The following is a 22289-nucleotide window of genomic DNA, read 5'->3' as shown; positions in this document are numbered from 1 at the left end:
AAATAATGACTAGATGATTCAATGCAGTGAGCATGAAACTGCATTGTTTTTATTCTTTATCTGTAATTAAATAGTTAGGTAATATAGCCTCATAGAGGAACTCACATACGATGCAGTTTCTATACTTGGAGCATACCAACGTGCAAAATTCAACTTGCATTTATGCCTGCGCATTCAAAATACTGTCTAATGTCATGATACCTCTGTTTTTGCTAATGATTTTAACATAGTCTTTCTAGATGAATGGCTTTGCTTTTTATTAGGGGAAAATGTGCTGAGTGACCAAGAAGCTCCTGTGGGTGTGCTCAAAATTATATTTACCCCATTATAGATAGTAGTTAAAACACACTGGTACTACTTCACTCAAGAATACAGACCATTTACGATTTTTCTTCACATTGTCTTATTTGCACTAGGCAGCTAGATATTTACCTCTCTGAAAAAAATTCACCAAAAATCAGCAAATTAAAAATTCACGTAATTTGTAAAAGGCATTATAATGCCTTTTATGATTACGACTTGAGTGTGAAATACTTCAAATTAGGCAGAGCACAAGATAAAATCTGTTTGAATTAGTGTCTTAAATTACAGTCTCAAAAAAGAATTTCAGCGTATTGCCTATATCTCTTCCTTTGTTTTATCAGTATCCATCATCAGTGTTGTGGTATTGCAAATAACAGTGCTGAAATGATACGGTGAAAGTCTGAATACAGTGACAACAAAGTGCCTTAATTATAATCATTTCAGTAGTGTTATATTCAATTTAGAGAAAAACACTAATGAGTCATTAGCGGATTGGATCTATAAAATAGAAAATCTTTTCACATCCTTAAACAGCTTAGGTAATTAATTTGCTCGATTATTTTCAGAAGGTAAACAAAATGTTATAAAGTAATTTCTGCTAATAAACAGAATCTAAATGTGTTCATTGATAAGATGTCAGCCAGATAAAAGATGCACATGGAAATATTGACCATTTTTTATCCTTACTATATTATATCAGTAAATTTAAAAGGGGACTCATGAAAATTAAGTTGCATTGAACTCAATGTTAGAGTACTTCTGCTACAAATAAATTTCCTTTGCATAAGGCTGATAATGTGTGGCTGTCTACCATATAAAACATTTTAGTCAATGTAAATATTTCTTGTTTTGCTTTCTTTTGGACAATAGCTATGTTTTAAATATTTGAGATCATCTCAATGTGAACCCATATAAAATATCAGAGTTGAATACTCCACTGCCATATATATACACTTCATTGTTGTGTCATGTAGCTGACTGTTTCCTGCTATCAGAACAGATTTTTTTTAATCTTTTTCTTATGGTAGTAGTGTTTTATTCCAACTTTACCCAATTAGAAGTGAACATTCAAAGCATCAGAGAATTAATCCCATAATTTGAGATGAATAACAAGGGAAAAAAAATCTGGAAATTACTGTACTGCTGTTTAGCATGCAGCCTTTTTTCAGTTATGCTATTGCTATTAAAAAAGACAAATGTTAAAAACTCTGGTTAAGGAAATAATAATGCAAATCAGATTCTGTAAATAAAACAGTCATGGAAGGATGCTTGTATATAAAAATGCAATTCCATCTTTTGAAATTTGCTAACAGCAGCATTACAGTAAACAAAATAGAGCTTAAATCAGAGAATGGGATTCATCTGCCCAAATATAGCATCAACAACTGAACTGATTGTCTAAAGTTCTTTGGTTTTGTCAGTGATTACATTTCCTCTCACCCTAAAGCAGATATAGAAAATACTTCAGATGAATAGCATTCTGCAAGCGCACATTTCTCTCAATTGGCAGTAAAGGGAGTTAAAAAGACTAACTCAGGTGTAGATGTAACTGTGTAAAATCAGCTAAAATTAATCTCAGCACAGTTTTGCAGCCTGTTGTTCACCTGCACAAAATAACACTGAAAGAATCCACTCTCCATTACAGCATGTGGTATTGTTTCCAGTGGGGATGCCGAGTACATTGTAACAGTAGGAAATTTTAGTAAAGCAGCTAGTGTGAACAAAGGAGCATCTCTCATCATTGCAGCAATCTCAGTAGTCTATTTGTGCAACAGGATTTTACAGAATTAAACAAGGAGGGACAACCCTTTTTACTGTGCTTTTTAACATTTCAGTAAATCGTCAAATTCTTTGTTTGTTTGAATTCCACTTGGAAATTGCATGATTTAATTGCTTAAATTCTGAATTTTTAAACTTTCGGAGTATGCTCAGTTTTTCTTTACTGCTCATTGAACTTAATTGTTGCTTTCTGAATGGGTGCCTTTGTTGAATCTAGGGCACAAGTTCTTACCACATTTTTATCTGGAGTTTTCTAGGTAAAAGCTCTCCCTGAAATTATGTTGGTTTGTGTGAGTACGAATCTTATAATACAGCTGAAATTCTACAGTTAAGGAGTGCAAACGTCAGTCACTGGGTCTTTTTATATGCTGGCATAACAATATGTTTTGGCACAGTTTATAAATATTTACCTTCATACAGATAACTAAGAACCATTGTTACTATATATAATTTACCTAAACAATTTTACCTAAAAATGAACATGTGAAGTAACCACATTGACAATTACCCTATTCCATTTTTTTAACAATTTGAACTTTGAGAATAAAATGACATGGAAATATAACAGCAAACACCAACACTTGTATTGGTGTAAGGTTACTTTTTCATGAGATGTCACTATATGCCTAGTTTTTCTTTTCAGAGGTCCAGGATATAAGAACAGTTGCTATCTTTGGTGGGTTTTCTTCCTTTCTCTTGAAGTTAAAACACCGTTACTTGTGTTGGTATTGCTTGTTCACTTTCATACTTATATAATCAGGAAAATATACTTATGCAATCAGGAAAATTTTCCCACTAACAAAATTCAGCCAGCCCAGTTCTGTTTGTATCAACCTTTCTATTAATAGACAGATAAGTTACCATCTTCCCATATGTACGTTTGTATTATCTTGGTTACTCCCACAAACCATTTAAGAATCATGAATTTCTTAGACTATATAAGGGAATAGTTCTGTGTTTAATTTTTTAATGTGGATATTTGCTGTTCCAAGTATTTGTGTGTATTATAGCAGCCTTGTAAGTTTTCCTACAAGGCATTATTGTTAAAAATCTGCAGCGTAAAAAGTATTCATGTAATGCATCTGTTTTCAATTTATCTAGTTATTATAATTTGGATGATGTGAGCCATGACACTATGAATAAGTACCTCTCAAGCCTTGTTGAGAAGTCCCTCTTTGATTTGGAATGCTCCTACTGTATTGAAATTGGAGAGGTAAGACTTATCTGTGCCTTACAAGATTCAGTAAGATACGTGCTCCTAAAAGTTGGAAACAGCAAGATACATATACGCTCCTGATTTAAGATGTTAGAGTTTGTCTACGTCTAGTTGTTTGTAAGACTTAGGTTGAAAACTGAGCTTAATTGGGATTGCAGCTAAATTATGACACTAAATCATTTTTGCTGTTCGCTCTTATAGTCTTAACTTATTTTACAGTTTTGTAGGAACCATTTGTATTGAACCACGTAAGAACCATGCATGTTTGATTCCTCTTCTAATAGGATAATCGCAGCATTGAACCTCTGACATATGGCCGCATTGCTTCCTATTACTATTTGAAGCATCCGACCATTGGGATGTTCAAAGATCAGTTGAAACCTGAAAGCAACATTGAAGAATTGCTCTTAATTCTAACAGTAAGTGCTTGGATTTTCTTAACTTAAACATAATGTAACTCATGACTTTTATAGACACTTAGAAGTGTTTGAAAAAACACCCCAAAATTAAGAAAAGCCTTTCTTCCCTGATCTGTAATTTCATTTTTTGTTGTTTTGAGTAATATACCTGAATAATTTTTGATGTTTCAAGTGTTTCATCTAATCAGTACATCAAAATTACTTTATACACCTGTTTTCTTACATCCCTTTGTAATGTTCAGGATCTATACAAATCTGATATTTGTTTTTTTATAAGTTAGGTATAATACTAAAATGCCAAAATAATAACTGCATATCAACATCCTAAATCTGTACCAGGGCCATCGCTTTGCACTGGGACAATCTGGAAGATACAGCAGCTTTAAGAAGTGGGGGAGAGATCCAGGGAAGACCTGTTTCTTAAATTGCCGCCTTTTCCTTCTCGCAGCCACCTCACGATCCCTGAGGTCGTAATCTGCTATAATGACAGCTCATACAGTTAGTCTAGTGACTGTTTAGTAAAGAAGTGCAATGCAAGGCAAAAGATTTTAGGGTACAAATCTGAAGACACGGTGTACAATGCAGCGTGATAGTATAACATTCTCATCATAAAAGAATCAGGTTTTACTCCATTTCCCTTTTTAACTACTTAAGTAGTTATATTTACAAAATCTTCTTTTTCAAAATGGTATAACTGTACTTGTACACACATATTTGAAAACAAGAAGTGCCTGAATATTGCCCAGGAAAACCTATTTCTGCCCACTTATGATTATAGTCTCTGTTATATACATTATACAAGTGTCCCAAATTTTTTAATATTCTGATTTCCAAGTGTTAAATTCAAAATCCAGAGTCCCATCTTACAGTATTTATGTGTGTTACTTTTATATTCATTATTGTTTTGACATGCTGCCAAAATTTCTCTGACAAGACAAACAAAAAAAATAGTGCTATTCAACTTTTTGCATCTCAACAAAACCTGATCAGTGTTTTATGACACTAGGAAAGCCACTTTTCTACTACAGAGACTTTCTTTCTGATAAATTTAAATTGCCTGCTGCAAACATTCGGACTGTTACAGCTCAGAAATAAAGGCCACAGTAATCTTTTATAATGAAAAGTGTTAGACAGCCTAAATAGGGGAATTGCTATCACTGAGCCTGCAATATCTGTTGTTCTGTTGTCAGAAAACAGTGCAAATTATATGACATGAAATTCAGTGTGTTTGGCTGAATTCAAAGTGATAATCAACCACAATTCCTATATATGTTGTATGTAAAATAACTGAAATTTTAAAAAGAAATACCCACTAGTGAAAAGAAGTTAAATAATATGATTTTGAGTATTCAAGGTGAGAGCTTTACTCCAGCTGCTGTCTCTTTAAAATCTCTTCTCTCCAGAGAAAATTTTCTCTGCCTAGAAACTTCAGAATTTTTTTTCAGACAAATTTGGACAGGGAAAGTTTGAGACTAACATTAGCAGAGATGGGGAACATTTTATGACACTGCCTAAGCCACTGAGCAACATATAGAAGATGAGTGATGGAAGCAGAACCTAGTACTGTCTATCTTATATCAGGGCTCCTCATCTATTTAAACATCTTGCATCCATGAAGCACGAAGGTAAATGGCAAATATTTCTGTTGTAGATGAAACATAGGGCCCTACTGCTGGGCAGAGATTGTAAAATTTAAAATTCACTAACCTTGCTTTAATTCTTTTTCATTTTTTTTCCTGGAAATATAGTCTGGAAGTTGTCCATTTACAGTCTTAAGAGGAATGAGACTAAAAATAAAATCAGTTAGGGGTCAAAATGTGCCACGTGTCAATTTGAAAGATGAAAAGACTGTATGAATGCTGGATGCCGTTATAGCTGAAAATTTTTCTTTACTTTTTATGCAGATGTTGATTTTCATAATTACTAGTGGAGTTACTATTCTGTCTTGTTGAAGATGTAAATTGAAATGTTTTTTTCAATCTGATATAGTGTTGAAAAGAATTGCCATTTCAACAGAGTTATTGCCAAGGGTTTTTTTTCCTCCTAAATACTGTGAATTAATGAGTTTTATAATTATGGCAGTTGCTTCACACCTCTATTGTTAACCACTGACATTACATCTGCCTTGCTCCACTGGTGCCCTCCTCCTTCTTACTGAAGCATTTAGCAGTTTTGGCAATGGGGAATTACATGGCATGGGGTAAGTAGTGTAATTAGGTATAAGTGAAAATCCTGAGGGAAAAGGATATTTAAAAAGTAATTTGAAGAATCTCTTAATGATGCTGGAACTGAAAGCTGTAGCTACAGTACAAAAAGGACTGTTTATCATTGCAAAACCTAATTATAATTGTGATTATTCTGATGATCACTCAGTTTTAAAGTTTTGAATTTTGGACTGTGTTATTTAAGAACAACAATCCAAATCATTTATCAAATGTAGTAGCAGGATTTTGTAGATGTTACATGGGGGTCTTCTTTTTTTTTTGGCATTGTTCATAATCTTGCAAACCTTTAGACATTTACAAGTTGTCTGATGTATATAAGGAAGGCAGAAGTGTACAACTGTAACAAAGAAAATACTGATGATGTGGGTTTGAAATGGGATATATGCGAGTCTACCAAATTGTCACTGTGTAACTTGAAAAGGAGCAAAAGTTTGTTTAAAACAAAAACAGGAAAAAAACAAGATTGCATTCAAGAACTCAGAAATTAATGATTGTATTAAATCTGAGTTTGATTAAGGGATTTTGAGTTTCAAATTGGTGTTTTGCCATGCTGATGGGAGTGTTCAGAATTCAGGATCATTCACCAAAGATTCAGTGAATCTTTGCAACTCACTTGAAAAAGTAGTTTTGAGTCATCCTGTTTCTAGTGCTGATGGGTCTCTCAAAAAAGTCCCTTGATAGCAAGATTTGTTTCCACTTAGTAGTCAAGACCATTCATAGTCTTCTCCAGTATCTGTTCTTTTCTCTGTTTTTATTTTATCTTTTCATTTGATCATCTGCCAACATTTTGCAAGATCAAATGAATTTTTTTCAGTATAGGTTAGGGGTTGAAGTATCCATAACATGAACAGGAACATGGCACATGGGAATAGCCCCGCAGTCATGTTGGAAGTATACAGTAAGAAGTGATACAAATAGGTGGGGTACAATCCCCTCTTTCTCTTCTCTCAGTAAATCTGTACTCAAGATGTTTAATCTGTCTTGGGTTTGCAGTTAGCAGGCAAAGTTCAGATTCAGTTACTTTTGTAACTGACTTGTGCTAGTGGACCTGTAATTTTTCTGAGAGAAAATGTTTGATGCTTTTCCACAGAGCTTTCTTTAAAACTTTCCTAACCGTGCTTCAGACAGTAGTAATCCAAATGAGCTTAATCACTGTTGAGTTATGGTGCTTCTTGCATTAAGTATTATTGATGAGAAAGTGTTCATGAATTATTACTGACAGGCTGGATTTCCCTGAGGTACCTAAAGACTGTTTCCTTTTATTCTGAAAGTTAGGTGCAGAGATTAGCACAGAGGTCTGGGTAAAAAGCAGTGAGAGATGCTTTGGGATAATGTTTGTCATTTTCTGTACTAAATCAGCAGTCACCACAAACCTTTTTTAAATCAATTTTAGGTTTGTTGTACCTTGAGGAAAGGAGGTGTCTTGACTGATCAGGACTGCGATGATGATTTTTAGTGATTTGTTACTACACTTATCTAGTTATCTGGTTAATATTCTTATTTACAGAGCAAATACTTTGTTATAGCTGTTCATGCTGGACAGTGAAGGGGAGAACCATCTTTCAGCCCTTGTTTTATCTTCATGTTGTCCCTTATTTCTGTTTTTGAATTCTACCTACAAGAGAGAACTGGTTGGCTTTCTTGTGCCTACTGCTCTCGTTCATGTAAACTGGTTGTAAGAGCTGGATTTCTTTCTAACTGGGGAGCTTAGGGACAGAACAGCATGGTATTTGTGTTATACTGGGGCATACGTATCACAGAATCACTAAGTTTGGAAAAGACCTTTAAGATCATCAAGTCCAACCATCAACCCAACATCAACATGCCCACTAAACCATGTCCTGAAGTGCCACATCCACATGTTTTTTGAACACTTCTAGTGATGGTGACTCCACCACCGCCCTGGGCAGCCTGTTCCAATGCTTGACCACCCTCTCCATAAAGGAATTTTTCCTAATATCTAATCTAAACCTCCCCTGGCGCAACTTGAGGCTATTTCCTCTTGTCCTATCGCTAGTTACTTGGGAGAAGATAAGATACTTGGTATCCGTCCTTCTGTGATACAAACATGGACTTTTAAGTTTGGTATCCACATACCTCTTCCCTATATTTCTTTCTGATAATTGACATGGTTTTGTTACACTGCTTTGTATTAGACTAAGTATTTTGTAACTCAGCAGAAAAACTGGCATTGCTTGAGTAGCAGATTTGGAAGGTAGAAGGAGGCAGTTCATGAAACAGGCGCTCTCCATCCTAGATATATAGATAACAAAAGAGTAAAGTTATTAACGCCTTATCTGTCTTTCATTACCTGTTAGGTACTATGAGATTAAAGGTACCTCAGTTACCCTATAGCTTTATTTTCTGTTCGTCATCATTAGCACATCCTAGTCGAACCAGGGAAATATGTGAGTCTTTGTGAATATTTACACTCTCAGTCTAAAATAATTTTATTTCCTTAGCAGGATTCTGTCTTTAAGCTGTTGGTTCAGTCTTCCATGAAGGGACCACAAAGGTTGTTGACTCGGTGATAAACCATCTTTTCCACTGGTCTCCAGTTAGATGCCAGGGAAGGAGGAATTAATAAGTTACAAAAATATTGTCCAAGAACAAGTTAATGTGAGCTGTTTTGTGTAATGTTTTCTCTGCAAGCCATGGCAGAAACATTGCTTTTGGTTTTTTTAATATACTATATAAAACTGGTTTTCTGTTCTATAAGCCATTTCAGAAAAACATTAGAACACTCTTCCTAAGTCAGTCATTTTTTAGTTTGAATTTATATTTACATTTCATTTAGAAAGAAGTAAAGGTACTACTATGATTTTTTTCAAGGCATAAAAGTATAGCAAGACTGTATTCTTTATGTTATTCTTTTTAAATATGGCATTTAAGTGTCAAGAATAGAAATACTTTATTACATAAACTTTGTATCAAATTAAAAGCAATTATGTTACATACTAACCTTTAAAGAACTTACAGATTTTATTTCACATATATTGTGCATTCTCAACAATATGAACATGACTGCCATGGCTACTTTACAAATAGGAACAGGCCTCAGCCATTATGCATATTTTAGTGACCCTTATAATAGGAGAAAGCTGTTACCTCTTACCATTAAATCTTTTCTTCACAATAAATCCTTATCTAGGACTGTTCAATGCATAAATGTCATCCTAACCACAGGCATTTCCAGGATCATTTACTTAATTTTTATACAGCTTATTTTCTCTGGATTTTAATGTTTTAAAACATTTGTGCTTCAGTTCCCACTTGGAACGTCTAGATAGTATCATAGTGTGTTTAATAAAATAGTTTAAATGTGAAAATTATATTTGGCTTCATGAAAATAAAATGCTACCGTGAATTTTAATAGCATCCAAATTTCATCATCTATATTCAGTATATTTAAAATGTCTTGTACTTAGCAGAAAGAGCACTTCCACACAAGAATACTCACACATTAAATTTGTCTTGATTTTATCGAGTCCCAGTAGATGGAGCAGTTTTGAATGTTGCTGTAGTAACTTGAACATAGTAATTTTTTGTAACATCATGACACAATTATTTCTTATTTTCCTTTTTCCAAATGATTGTTTGTTTTTTAGTTTGAAAGCATCATATGCTTCCCGCCTTTCCAGAAAAGCGCAATCAGTTGGTAAATCAAGATGACAATGCCCACCACTGACAGCTAACTGAATATAGCATAAGTCTTTCATTTTTATGGCATCAATAAAAAAGAATTACATTCAAAACCAGAAAATATAAAACCTTCCCATGTCCAATATACATGACTTTCTAATCTCCAATTAACAAATCTCCTTTTTTTTCCCTCCAATCTTCTTACTCAACTTCTGTCATTACTTTCCAGTTTAAAAAACGGAATCAATACTCAGGAAATTTAAAATAAAACCTATTTTAAAGTTGAAGTTAAAGGTTTCTAACATACATTTCCCACGAGGTAGGCCATAAGACAAGAACAGTTATCTTGGAAATAATATAGTATCTTTATTTTTTTTAATTTGTTTTGATTGCAGTGTAACGTCCAAGGGGAAAACTTGTGAAAGTGTATATAGCTGTGGTAGTGGAAGCCAGTAGCCTCAGGCTATATCCCCATTTCGAACAGCTGCTTTAGTAACTGCTTCTGTCAGAAAAATGAGGAAATAAATTCCTTTAACAGGAGCTATAGATGTAGTTACAGCAACAAAACACTCATGTATACCAGTGAAAACTATTTTGATGAGCCAGGAAGCTATTGCACTTTTATCTGCTAGAGAGATAGAGTACTGTCCTGGTCTTGTACTTAACAAATGTGAACGTTGGCTGCCATCTGTGGCAAATCAGTGCTTGTCCTTGGTATATATGCTAGAAGCAAGTTCAGTCATAGCAAGCTTGGTTTAGCTGGCTGCTTAAAGCTGCAGGCAATTCAACCATGCACTTTTTTTTTTTTTATTTTAGCACAAAAGTCTTTTACTTACCTCTTGACAGTTAGAATTGTAGAGATCATCATTATGCGAAATTTCAAGCTATGCATAGTTGTGCACATGCAGACAATACTTTGCAAAGTATTCATATTGAAAATGAAATGGTTTTTTTTCAGCAGTCATGTCATATGGTTCTGTTTTCAAAAATACAATACATTTGTTGAAATAATGTTTGTGCTTGTTGAAACAAAACTGAAGTTCTAAACTACATCTTTATGAAGGTAAAGCTGAACATTTTATAATATGCAATGCTGCTTTGATAAATGGCTGTGGGTTCTCATGCCCCAAGTGCTCCAGAAGGCAGTTCACAAGCTCGGTGTGCCATTAGCAAGTCAGTACAAGTTCTACCTACTTTGTGCCTCCCAGTTTGTAATTAAAGCACGATAGGCAAATTTAGGCCCTCTGCAGCCTGCAGTTCTTTTGTCTTCACTGTTTTCTAGTTATTGCCTTTGCTTTTGATAGAATTATAGTATTGTACTACAAATTACAGCAGTTACAATTGTAGTGCTGATGAATTTGTTTTCACAGAATTTAGTTCACTTAGTGACACCAGCTCGGCCTTACTGACTGCTGCTTAAATGCACACAAATGTTTTCCTCTGTCAGCAAAGAAGTTACTGCTCAGACTTGTAAAACTGTTAAGCAAGAAGATGGCATTTTGTTGTCTGATTGGAAGAGAAATTTCAGGATAAGGATTGTTTTGGGTGAAATAATTACAAGACTGGTATCCAGCATATATTGTTCCTTTAGCATGGTAGTTTAAAAAAAAAAAAAGACGTAAGAGGATTACTGATCAGTCCTTAATGAAGTATCTGACACTTGTATTTTCCTATTTACATTTAGATTCTTTCTTTGTCTCACTCTTTTCTTTTTTTTTTTCTTATGGAACCTGGCTAGCTTCAGAAAGTTGGATTTTATTTTAAATGTTGATGTTATGTATTATCACAGCTGACCTTTTAAGAAATCGTTCTCGCCTATTACTTGCCTAGTATTTACAGGGTGCTTTATTTAACAGTTACTTAGGTAGCTCATGCTACCTATAATGTAAGAATAAATTGCAGAGGGACTTTTGCTACCAAAAGCCCAAAACTTTTCTTAGCATTTGAAAAAGTTAATGTATATATTCATACATTTGGTATAGCATAGTAAGCTTGCTTTTAGAGAACAGTTGCAGATTTTCTTCTCCTCTGCAGCTTAATGAATGTGAGCGAAGCATCTGGCAAAATATTGGAATTGTTGCATGTGAAAACTGTCAAGTTATGCACTCTTCTAAGTAATTTTATCTAGGATGATGCTCAAATAGAGCTTTCCTTGGTTTATAATAGATCATTGTCGTATTTCCCATGGAAGAGTCAAATCAGACATCACCTATTTGATTGAGTTACCCACATGCCAACATGCCGTTCCTTTCTGTCTTCCAGTGGAAAAGACTAGCAAGCCAACAGATATTATTCAAACTACTAGTTTTCAGAAAGGGAAAATATCTCAAGTCTATTCCTCTTACCTTAGCTACTTTACCTTAGAAAATAGCTAAAATCCCTCTCACAACAGGTCTCTCAAATCCTTCTGCTGTCAAGGTGAAGGCATGGTACTATGTTTGCTTATATTTGTTTAGTGTGTATATGCATGACTACTTACAAAATACTTTCAGGTACAACTGATGCATACAATATTAAGAAATTTTATCTTAAGATAAAATTATTAAATCATTGAATGCACAATATTCTGTAGATTAATGAGGTGAATTCCAACTGGTTTACCATTTGCCTAAGGCAGCAAGCAAATGTAAACATGAGGTGTAGATAATAGATTATATTTTCTTTTGTATATGATTGTCTTAATATTTACTATATGCAGTCATATAAGATGCTAATTTTTAATACTTCTTTAGCTATAAGAATGCATGTTTGCTTTCTCTTGATTCACACAGAACAGATGGATGCTTGACTGCCTGCTAATCCACAGCTGGAATGGTTTCAGCGGTTTCCACGTTGCTGGGTTAGAGTGGCTTTTCTAGTGGACTGAGAGGGCAGCAAGAGAGGGATATCATTATTCATCAGTATCCCAGTGGGATCGCTGCCAGCAGAGATTAATTTTTTCTGTTATGCTTGTAAAACAAGCTCAGGTGGAGTCTCTAATCCTCAGGGCACGGGTGGCAGATCAAGGAAGATGCTACAAAGCTAGTTAATTTTCAGATTCTAGGGGAAACAGAAGCTCTGTTAGATGTATAAATACATGATTGCAAATTTAAGTAGCTCAAATCCAAATGGGATCTTCCTAGACATCTGGTATGGAAAATCTCTGTTTTCTTTGTCTTTTAAAAGAAGTTCTTAAAACTTTACACCAGAATATCTGCAACTCTTTTATATCGTCAGTTATCTTTCCATTTAATTTTGTTTTTTTTAAAAACAGCTCTTACAGTGTACTTTAGATGAATGCCTTTATTTACAGGTAGAAAAGACATGGTATAAGTCTGTGTAGGAACACTGAGTTTACCGTGTGCAGTGAACATCACCAAGAAAAAATATCACTTGCCATCCAAGAAGGGGTAGATGTGCCCTAGTAACGCATGGTACATCCCATTCAGGTAATAGGATATTCTGTTAATGTCAAGTGTGGTACAAGGGCATTTTTGCCATGTTACTCACTGTATCAGGCCTCTGGTCACTCATGACAGAACTGTTGATAGAACTTTCTCAAATCAAGCACACCAAAACATTGACAGATTGTCTATTTGTTTAATAGACTTCAAATACTTTTCCTTTTACTGACTTTTTTGTTTCCTTAGTGATTACCCCTCTTCCCCACCCTTGTAATGATCAGTGTCTTCCATCTCTGCATTACCTTGTAGTTCCTGAGTTCTTCAAAACATTGGGTCAGATTTTCAAGCAATGTTAATCCACACAGTTACACTGAAATGAGTGGAGATGTGCCAGTTTTATCAGCAGGGAACTACCCTTATTGAAATTTACTTGCAGCAGCTGTCACTTCCTCTTACAGTTGTGTTTTTTTATTATTATATTAAACTATTTTAATTTAAAAGTGCTCAGAGTGACACCAGTAGCATTGGCTTGCTGAAAAGACATTGTGCGTGTAGGCACCTTCCAAGTTTCCCATATATTTCTGCCAGTTCATATTGTTCTTCTATTATTCTGGGCTTGAGCCTCTCTTGAACAGAGGCTGCTAGTCATTTCACCACATGATGACAGGTATTCGCGCCTGTGAACTTTTTATTCCCTTTTGTCTCTGGTCACATAGTAGTCTAGATCCGAAATTTAATCCAGTACAAAAATGCAGCAGTGTGTATTTGTGGCTCCCTGCTATGGGAGCTGCCACAGGTCAGCAGATCTGAAATCCAGTTTTCAACACAGAGTTTTTACAGCTTGCAATTAACATATACAGTATATATGGGCTCCATTTCACACAAAGAATTAGTAGCACTTACTCCTGCCTCCATGCAGAGTAGCATGAAGTTAATGCAGAGATCTGTTAACTTCTTCCCTGGGTCTGGGCTCTGCACTGGAAGATCCCAATGGAGGATCAAAGCCAAAGATGGAAGATGACTGATCGCTTTCCCAGGGAAAGCTGTGTGCCAGGATTTGCTATTACAATTTTTATTGCTATCATCATCTCAATCAGTAGCTGAGCCAGCTGATTCAGCCAAGCTTAGCTTCAAAATGTGGACAAACGTCCAAATGGAACTGAAGTAGATTTCTCATGACAATAAGACTTTTGAATGTATACTCAGAGAGATTTTCTCAGTTTTGTGTTAGCACATTACTGAGTTCATGCACTGAAAATCTTTTCCATATTAGTGCAATACAACTAGTTTCAGTACAGCTAAAACCGGTCAGTTTTAAACCTTTCCTATAATATGACTTGAGATTACAGAGGAGGAAAATTGTGGGTCACTACCCCATCTAGGTATTAAGATTTTTAAAAAATTGGGTGATGATAATGCATTCAGAATGTGCAGGTTCAAAGAGTTCTCATGAGAATGACAGGAAAAGTGAGGCATCTTGGAGAGGCGAAAATCTCAAATATACCATTTCCAGTGATAAAATTTAATAATTCTCTCACATCACTATAATTCACTTACAGAATTTATGCCATTCCATTTATATTTATTTGCTATGGTCAAAGTGACTTATTCTAGGTGAATAATGTGTATGCCATACCAGTTTCAGATGTTTGCTCTCATTTTTGTCATACTTTAGTCTTCTTTTGCATTTATTTTTCCTTAAACCATGCAAGTGTTACAAGCTTACTTGTAATCAATAATTTAACCTAAAAACCTGAGAGTGGACTAAAGCCACCTGTATGAAAGTTGTACAGGCTTAATACTATGAAAGTACCTACACATTTGGGGGAAAAATAAGTGTATTGTAAGAATGGGTTTTATTAGGACTGGCCAAAAATGTAGCACTGAGTTATGATTGTGATCATAAACTTTATGAAATATGGATTGAGAGAGTTAAAACTTGAATTGAGAGAGTTAACTTGAAAGTTAAGACATGAATTCACAGAATCACAGAATCACTAAGGTTGGAAAGGACCTTCAAGATCATCAAGTCCAGCCATTAATCCAGCGCCACCGTGTCCCCTAAACCATGTCCTGAAGCGCCACATCCACACGTTTTTTGAACACTTCCAGAGATGGCGACTCCACCACCTCTCTGGGCAGCCTGTTCCAATGCCTGACCACCCTCTCGGTGAAGAAATTTTTCCTAATATCCAATCTAAACCTCTCCTGGCGCAACTTGAGGCCATTTCCTCTTTTTCTATCACTAGTTACTTGGGAGAAGAGATCAACACCCACCTCACCACAACCCCCTTTCAGGTAGTTGTAGAGAGCGATAAGGTCTCCCCTCAGCCTCCTCTTCTCCAGACTGAACAAACCCAGTTCCCTCAGCTGCTCTTCAATTCATTCCTTGTTTTAATATGTTTTAGTAAAGTATGCAATTTAAAAAGGAAATTATTCTGTAACAGAATGATTCTGTAAGTATATTTTTTACCACTTGGTAAACCAAATACAATGATTGTATTACCTATTGCTGTGTCTTCCTGTACAGTGAAACTTTGCTTCTCTGATATGCTTAGGGACCTTTAGAAAAAAAAGGAAAAATCAACTTTCAAGTTAGTATAGAAGTCCTAAGAACTTTTTTCCCATGTCAAATTACTGTTATTTTATATAATCCTCCCTCTCACATGTGCTAGCATGCTTGCATTTTCTTTTAGAAACTCCATGCTGAAGCAGAGGTCTGTAATTTAACTTTGTACATTAGAAGTTCCCAGATCTGCCAGGTCGCTCTCTGCTACTGGTAGCTAATATTGCTGACCTCCTATTGCTCTGTGCGCAGTGGCAAAGGTCTTTCAGACTCCTGACCTCTGGTCATCAGGAATGTCATCAGTAGTTTGTAGTTTGGATGTTTTAAGTAAGAGGTGAACTTGTGAAATCTAAACCCTTCAGGGTGTTTTTAAGTGATCACTCAACTGTTTCATTGCCCTAGCTTGTACTTTTTATGATGTCTGTAATTGTAAAATTTGTGGTGTTTATCATACACAGCTATCTAAAAGCAAAAATCAAACATTTGTCTGTTTAAAGTGAGAAGTCTGAGAATACAATTATGTATGATTTCTCTGATCACTAATGTGGGAACTTTATAATTGTAAAAACTTTTAACTTGTTTGTTCTTATAAACAATGTTTGTATGTCCACCTCATTGAAATGTGCCCATTTTAAAGCCTGAAAGATAGTTGTTGTTGTTGTTTTTAATAATAGATTTACATAATTGCATGTTGGTGGGTTTTACAACTTTATTTCTTCAACTTCTTGGGCTCAACTGGAAATTTCCAGTTCCCTCTCTGGTAAGCCTTAAATCTGGAGACAGAGCCTGGAGTAGCCCAGCCTCACTATTTTGCTCCCAGCTAGTTAATTGGGTTAACTTTACAATTTGAATTCTATACTAATTTTTTTTGACACATATCCTTTATCTGTAAAAATGCATTAACTGCCAATTACATACTAAATACCAAAGTTAATATTTGTTTCAAAAAGATACCAAGCAGCCCTTATCCCTTGGATGTTACTCTCCATCCTATGCACATCTGTTTGTTTCGCCCTTGTCATTTTTACAAAAGTAGAGGGTGGAGAGTACTCCGACAGAGTACTGGAGAAGTGTCAAGATCGTTTTCCCATTCCTCAAGCTGGAGTGGAGAGTTAGGGCAGGCGGAGTCCCCAGTGGGAGGCACCGGTGCCAGACAGGGACCCCCTCTCCGCAGCCAGGGACAGCTGCCGCCCAGGGACTGCGGCGCTGACGCCCCCGTGCCCCACAGCTCAGGGGCTGGCACAGGGCTTTGCTTTCTGCCTCCCCTCCCTGCCAGCCGCCGACCCTGGAAGGAAGGGATGGGACAGGAACTGCACTGCCGGGTTGGCTCTGATATGCTGGATGCCATTTGATTGCACTGCCGCATACACCTGCAGTTGACAGGGAGAGATGTTACGTGGTATATCAAGGCAAGGAGCTTATTCACAAATGCTCTCTGTGATGAATTACAGTATCGTGTAGTAAATGTAAACTAATCTTGCCTGACAATTTTTGTTTTCTTCTTTTGTACCATGTTAGCCAGTCTTCAAGATCTCTACAAAACTTCAGCCTGCTCTGTTGCTTAGTGGAGCCTGCCAGGCTGCCCTAAAAATCTGGAATGCCACTTCTGCAAAGTTTGTCTTAAAAAGTATATTTTTACATGTGTAAAACAGAGTGAGGAAGGACTTTCTGCAAATGCCTGCTGATCTAAATATCCCTGTGTTATGTAGCGGCTTCAAAAAGCTGCTAGAAATGACCTTGTTTTTTTCCTTTTTGTCTATAATATGAATCTTGCAAACATGCATCATGTTTCTTCTTAAAACTTATAACTAGTAATATATGTTTATAACTGTCTTTAACTGGGATATTGTCCTAGACCTTTTATATCTAACAGTAAAAAAACCACCCAAACATTTTAAACTTTGGAAGTTTGAATTATGTCCCATAAAACTGAGACCAAAGCATATACATTTATAGGCTACCAATAAACTCCTTAAAATAGGAGTTTATAATGGAATCACTAACACAGATATAATTTTCAGAGCAGTAATTCTAGCAAGTACTTCTCCAATTCCATTTTTCAAACTGCTTTACTTTTTGGTGTGAGCTGAAAAACAACTTTTAATTTAGTGGTCAGTTTGGGCTTTTTTTTTTTTTTCTTTTTTTTTTTTTTTAAGCACATGATTTATCACATTTATTTGTTTTCTGAATATAAACCTAAACTTGATTGTGTTCCAGCTGCCTGCCAGGAGACATCTGCATAAATTTACCATCTTTCCTTATAAATCAAACTCACACTTGAAAATGTTATGATAAAATATAGTATAAATATGTTGGTTAATGTAAATAATTTTGATAATATATACTTGTGTCATTATTTTGTGACATAATACAGTCTTGTGCTCTTGGGAAGAGCATGGGCAAAGGAAGATTAACTTGGGAACTTTAGTTAAGCCGTTTTTTTATTTTCCTTATAGTACAGCTAACAGAGTGAAATGAGACTTTTGTCAGCACATGAATGGAGATGCATATATGTATATATAAAAATTTGAAATAATTTCAAATGTTTTTAAGTACAGAAGTTCATGTATCCTCAAAGAAAAATTTAGAATTTGTGAATATATTGTAAAACATTATTATCCACTTAGCTAGCTACTGGCAAACTATCAGTGCTTATTCTTTCTCTATTTTGACCATGCGAGTTTTCTCTGTCCTATACTAAGAGTAACATAGATATCAACCAAATGAGGGCAGTTACAGATTGCTTTAAAGATTGGAGTCCAGTTACTTAAAGATCAAAATATGCTTTTTTCACTTGGAAAAATAAATTGCATATCGGCATACCTTTGAAGTTCTGATAGCAGAGACCTAAAGTATATTTCATAATGTATTATTAGTGTTATTTGTAGAACAGTTGTAAAAAAACCCACATTTATTCATTGTGGCCTATTTATTTTTCATTCTATGCACAAATGTATGACTTTTGCAGTCCTTCAGCGTGTACTCAGACTACCAGCAGTTTATGTAATTTAAACCAAGGTTCAGGTTAAGAGTATGCGATTACTATATTAGCTAAAAATGATCCTCATCTCCTCATCTTTTCTCCTTTTTTATTATTCTGGTAGTTACTTTTAGTACTAGTTTACTGCAAGTTTTTTTAATACTTTAACAACTGTTAATTTTGGTATCAAATTTTCTAAGAATGCTTTTCTCTTTTTTCTTTCTACATCAGAAACTTGAAAGGGAGCAAAACACGTTGCAGGTTTATTAAAGTTGAAAATATGATTTGGGTTCACTGTACCTATATAAAGAATAGGAACAGTCAATTCTAAGGTAGTTTCAATAACAGCATCGCTAAAGAAAAGACTACTGGTTCAACTCTGGAATGTGAGAAACTATTTTTGGTTTGTTTTAGACCCTCATTGTTACAAATTAATCAACTACTCTTTAAAGTCTAGAACTCATTAACTTTATAAGTTTTACTGTTCCCATGACTGAACTTAACTTAAAATATTCAAGTTTACTTTCATTGCTCACCTTGATCCCATTTCTGTCTATACTCCACAAGTATCCTCTTCTCTCTTGTAAAAAGACAGCAAGATGTAGTTATTTGAGATCTAAAATATTTTAGAAGGTTTACATGTAGTATAAGTTTATAGTTCAGCTCTCACTATAAATCAGTAATTTCAGCCAAACTTACACATTTTGTGGATAGAAAGAAATTCTGATTTTTTTTTAACCCTGTGAACACTGCGGAGCATAGTACTTGCCATGTTGGATACCTTATTTAAATTCTAGTTCAGTCTCACTCTTCAAATGCTTCATAGTACCAGAAAACTGCATAAGATATACTTTAAAATGGGAGGAGTTGTTTACTTTTAGAACAATTCAAATAAATGGTGATGATAAGCTGCATATCTGGAACACGGATGTTGCAGACAGGGCTCTAAGATGATACTGTGGCTGGTGTTATGCAGGAAACAGAATTCAACTATCAGAATAGCCCTTTGGCCTTGTAAAATGTAACTGTTGAGTTTATGCAGGTCTACGTGTGACATTTCTCACTGGCAAAGCAAGTTGCTGTCTCCTATATGACCCTGCATCACATACAGGTTGAAATGTAGGTTTGAGAGGACTCTTACACCCTTGAAACGATGCAGGAGTTTCTAATGCCCAAAAGGAGACATTATTGGGAAAGTCCATCACAGACCTATAGAACAGAGAGATGTGACATGACTACCAAACACATGATTGCAGAACCCATAGCTAAAATTCCTAGTTATCTCCTGGTATGCTCCAAGTTACGCTTAACTGCGTAGGTGCTTGTAAATATATTATTCGCACATGGGCTGCAATAGTCCAGATTTAACAGAAGAAAAAAGAGAAGAGAAAAATGCACAGCAGTGCTTTGTGGTTTAACTATAAAGTTTGTATTAAGTTTCTTGACTTTAGAATGAAGATTAATGATTGATATGTAATTTGATCTGTTTCCTCACCCATGGAAATGAGAACGATATTCAGATACAATGTACTAAAATAATACATATTATATGTTCCGTGGAATAGTTGAAGCTATAGCCTTTGCAGAACAGATTGAGATTCACAATGAAAAGGAAAACGAAAATGAAAAAATATTGAGTGAACAGCAGGGCCCATTTGAGGTGGTTACAAAGGATGTTTCTTTATTCTGTCTTTTCTTGTGCAACCTGAAAACAGTAGCAGGGGGTTACAAGCAGAGTTCATCACAGAGTTGTCAATCACTGTCATTTAACATTTTGCAATGGAAGATGTCTTTATTCAAGGACAGCTGGGCAAATCAGAGAAACAGATTTGCAGTTAGTAGTCTGTCCAGCCTACACTAAGCAAACAAGGACAGGGCAGACATACTGGCCTCTCACATAAAAATATAATGGACTCTGCTGACCTCAGTGCCCTCCATTCAGCTTCATTCTCAGTTGTATAAAAGCTTCACTACCCATTCTCAATTTCCTTTAATTACCTACATGATGCAGATAAGAAAATGAACCTCACTTACTTACAGTCAATGATCACAAACAGGAAATTAAGTAGGCAAGTTGTTTAAAATAAGAGGAGTGTTTTGGAGGTAAATAAAACATGCGCTGGGGAAGAATTAGGGAAAACGCATTTTCAGGAGTACCAGTTGGTCTGGAGTGATTTGGCTGATCCTTTTTCTTTCTGCTACTTTAAACTGCAAAGCATAACTAAGTAAAAAATCTCCTTGGTAAATACTCTTTAAAATATCTTTGAAGGAGAAGCCAGTTAAATACAAAGAGTGAAGCAAACATGCAGCCTTCTATAGGGCTTAAAAAGATTGTGACCTTAGGTTCAGAGAATAAATGACCACAGTTTTCACAAGAGATCTAGCAGAGACATCCAGGATTAAGCAGCAGTTGTCTTTAGTCAGTCTTCACTTCTAATCTGCAGTTGAGATATGAAATAAATTAATGACATTAGGATTTTCTTTCCAAATCTTAAATTGTCTAATACCTATCTTTCCTTTTACATTTATATCACAGTTAAGCTGTAGTTTCATTGTGCCATTAAAGAAAATAGAAAATTTTGTGCTGTCGTTTCCAAGGGTGTGAAAGACAGCTATATAACTCTTTTTAGGAATTGCGAAGAAAGGTTCTACGTGTTAGGATACTAATGAGTGGATACGGTATTTTGCAAGTCAATTAGGTAGTTCTATTAGGTGTTCTAAAATTGCCATTTTTCTTTACCTCATTCTGCATTGGTTACCGTTGTGAATATTTCATTAATATGGATTTGCAGGAAGTCTGACTGGAGATTGAAGACTAAAATGTATATCATCAAATCTATAGTTTGAGAGGAATATAAAACCCTGAAAACTTTAATTTAATGGTCCCTGCTAAGCCCATAGTTAGGAAAACATTGCCCATCGGGCTACCCGAATGACTTTTTATTTTACGACAAAAAAAATACACTCCCTTAAATTACAGATGGAAAAGATATCACATATTATAAAACTCTTACTTTACTTGAAGGTTTTGTACTTTAGAAAGATCACTCTCATTCCAAACCAGAATATGTACACATGCATGCACAAGAGGATATTGTGGAGGAAAAAAGATTACCAATTAAGTCACAGAACTGACCTTTCAGCCTAAATTATAGTTCTTAGAATGTTTCTGTTGAATTTTCTTTCTTTCAGAGACAGTGGATTTCCCTAGCAGGAGAATGAACATCTCTGGCTACTAGAACAGTCATTCTTGTTCCACTCAGCCCCAAAGATGTTGCTGTTCATAACTACATTTAGATTACCTGTTGGTGTGCAGCTCCATTCTTAGACAGCTTTCATTTTGGCATGAATGGTATTAGTCCCACTCTGGAGCACAGAGGATAGTTTTCAGCACCTACTTGACAATTTTGCTCTTTGCTTTGCTCATTGATCATCTGTTGCTTAGACACTGACTACTCAAAATATTGAAAATATACTTTAAAAGAACCTTACCAGAGCTATTTAAAACCCACTGTGTTTTGAATGCAAAGAGAAAAGTAGAAACCCTGGAAACTGAAAATGTGAATTATTGACTTCTTTATAAATAACCTGACAATGTTTTTGTGAGCCAACCAGGGTAGGATATCTGTAAAAAGTCATCTCAAATACTGATTCCAACAAATTAATGTATTTATTTCAGTGCTTTTATTTTCTTCTTCTTTAATGTTAAAATCAGCTATGTAAAAAAGAAGTTAAAATGTATAATTGTGTGAATATTTGTGAATATTTTACTAGCT

General features: G+C 35.2%; 1 protein-coding gene across 1 annotated transcript in view; it reads left to right on the top strand.

The window, feature by feature from the left end:
• The window catches only part of ASCC3 (activating signal cointegrator 1 complex subunit 3), a gene marked incomplete at its 3' end in the record, with an annotated part of 268274 nt that overhangs the window by 222414 nt on the left and 23571 nt on the right, over positions 1-22289 (top strand). The window contains exons 34-35 of the mRNA XM_081998093.1: positions 3184-3295; positions 3583-3717. Coding sequence (XP_081854219.1) covers positions 3184-3295; positions 3583-3717 — 247 coding nt within the window. The remainder of the gene's footprint in view (positions 1-3183; positions 3296-3582; positions 3718-22289) is intronic.

This window comes from Phaethon aethereus, assembly GCF_964289735.1.
Source record: "Phaethon aethereus genome assembly, chromosome: 3".
Lineage (NCBI taxonomy): Eukaryota > Metazoa > Chordata > Aves > Phaethontiformes > Phaethontidae > Phaethon > Phaethon aethereus.
Note: the sequence above shows the minus strand (reverse complement) of the source record. Positions and strands in the feature narration are given on the sequence as shown.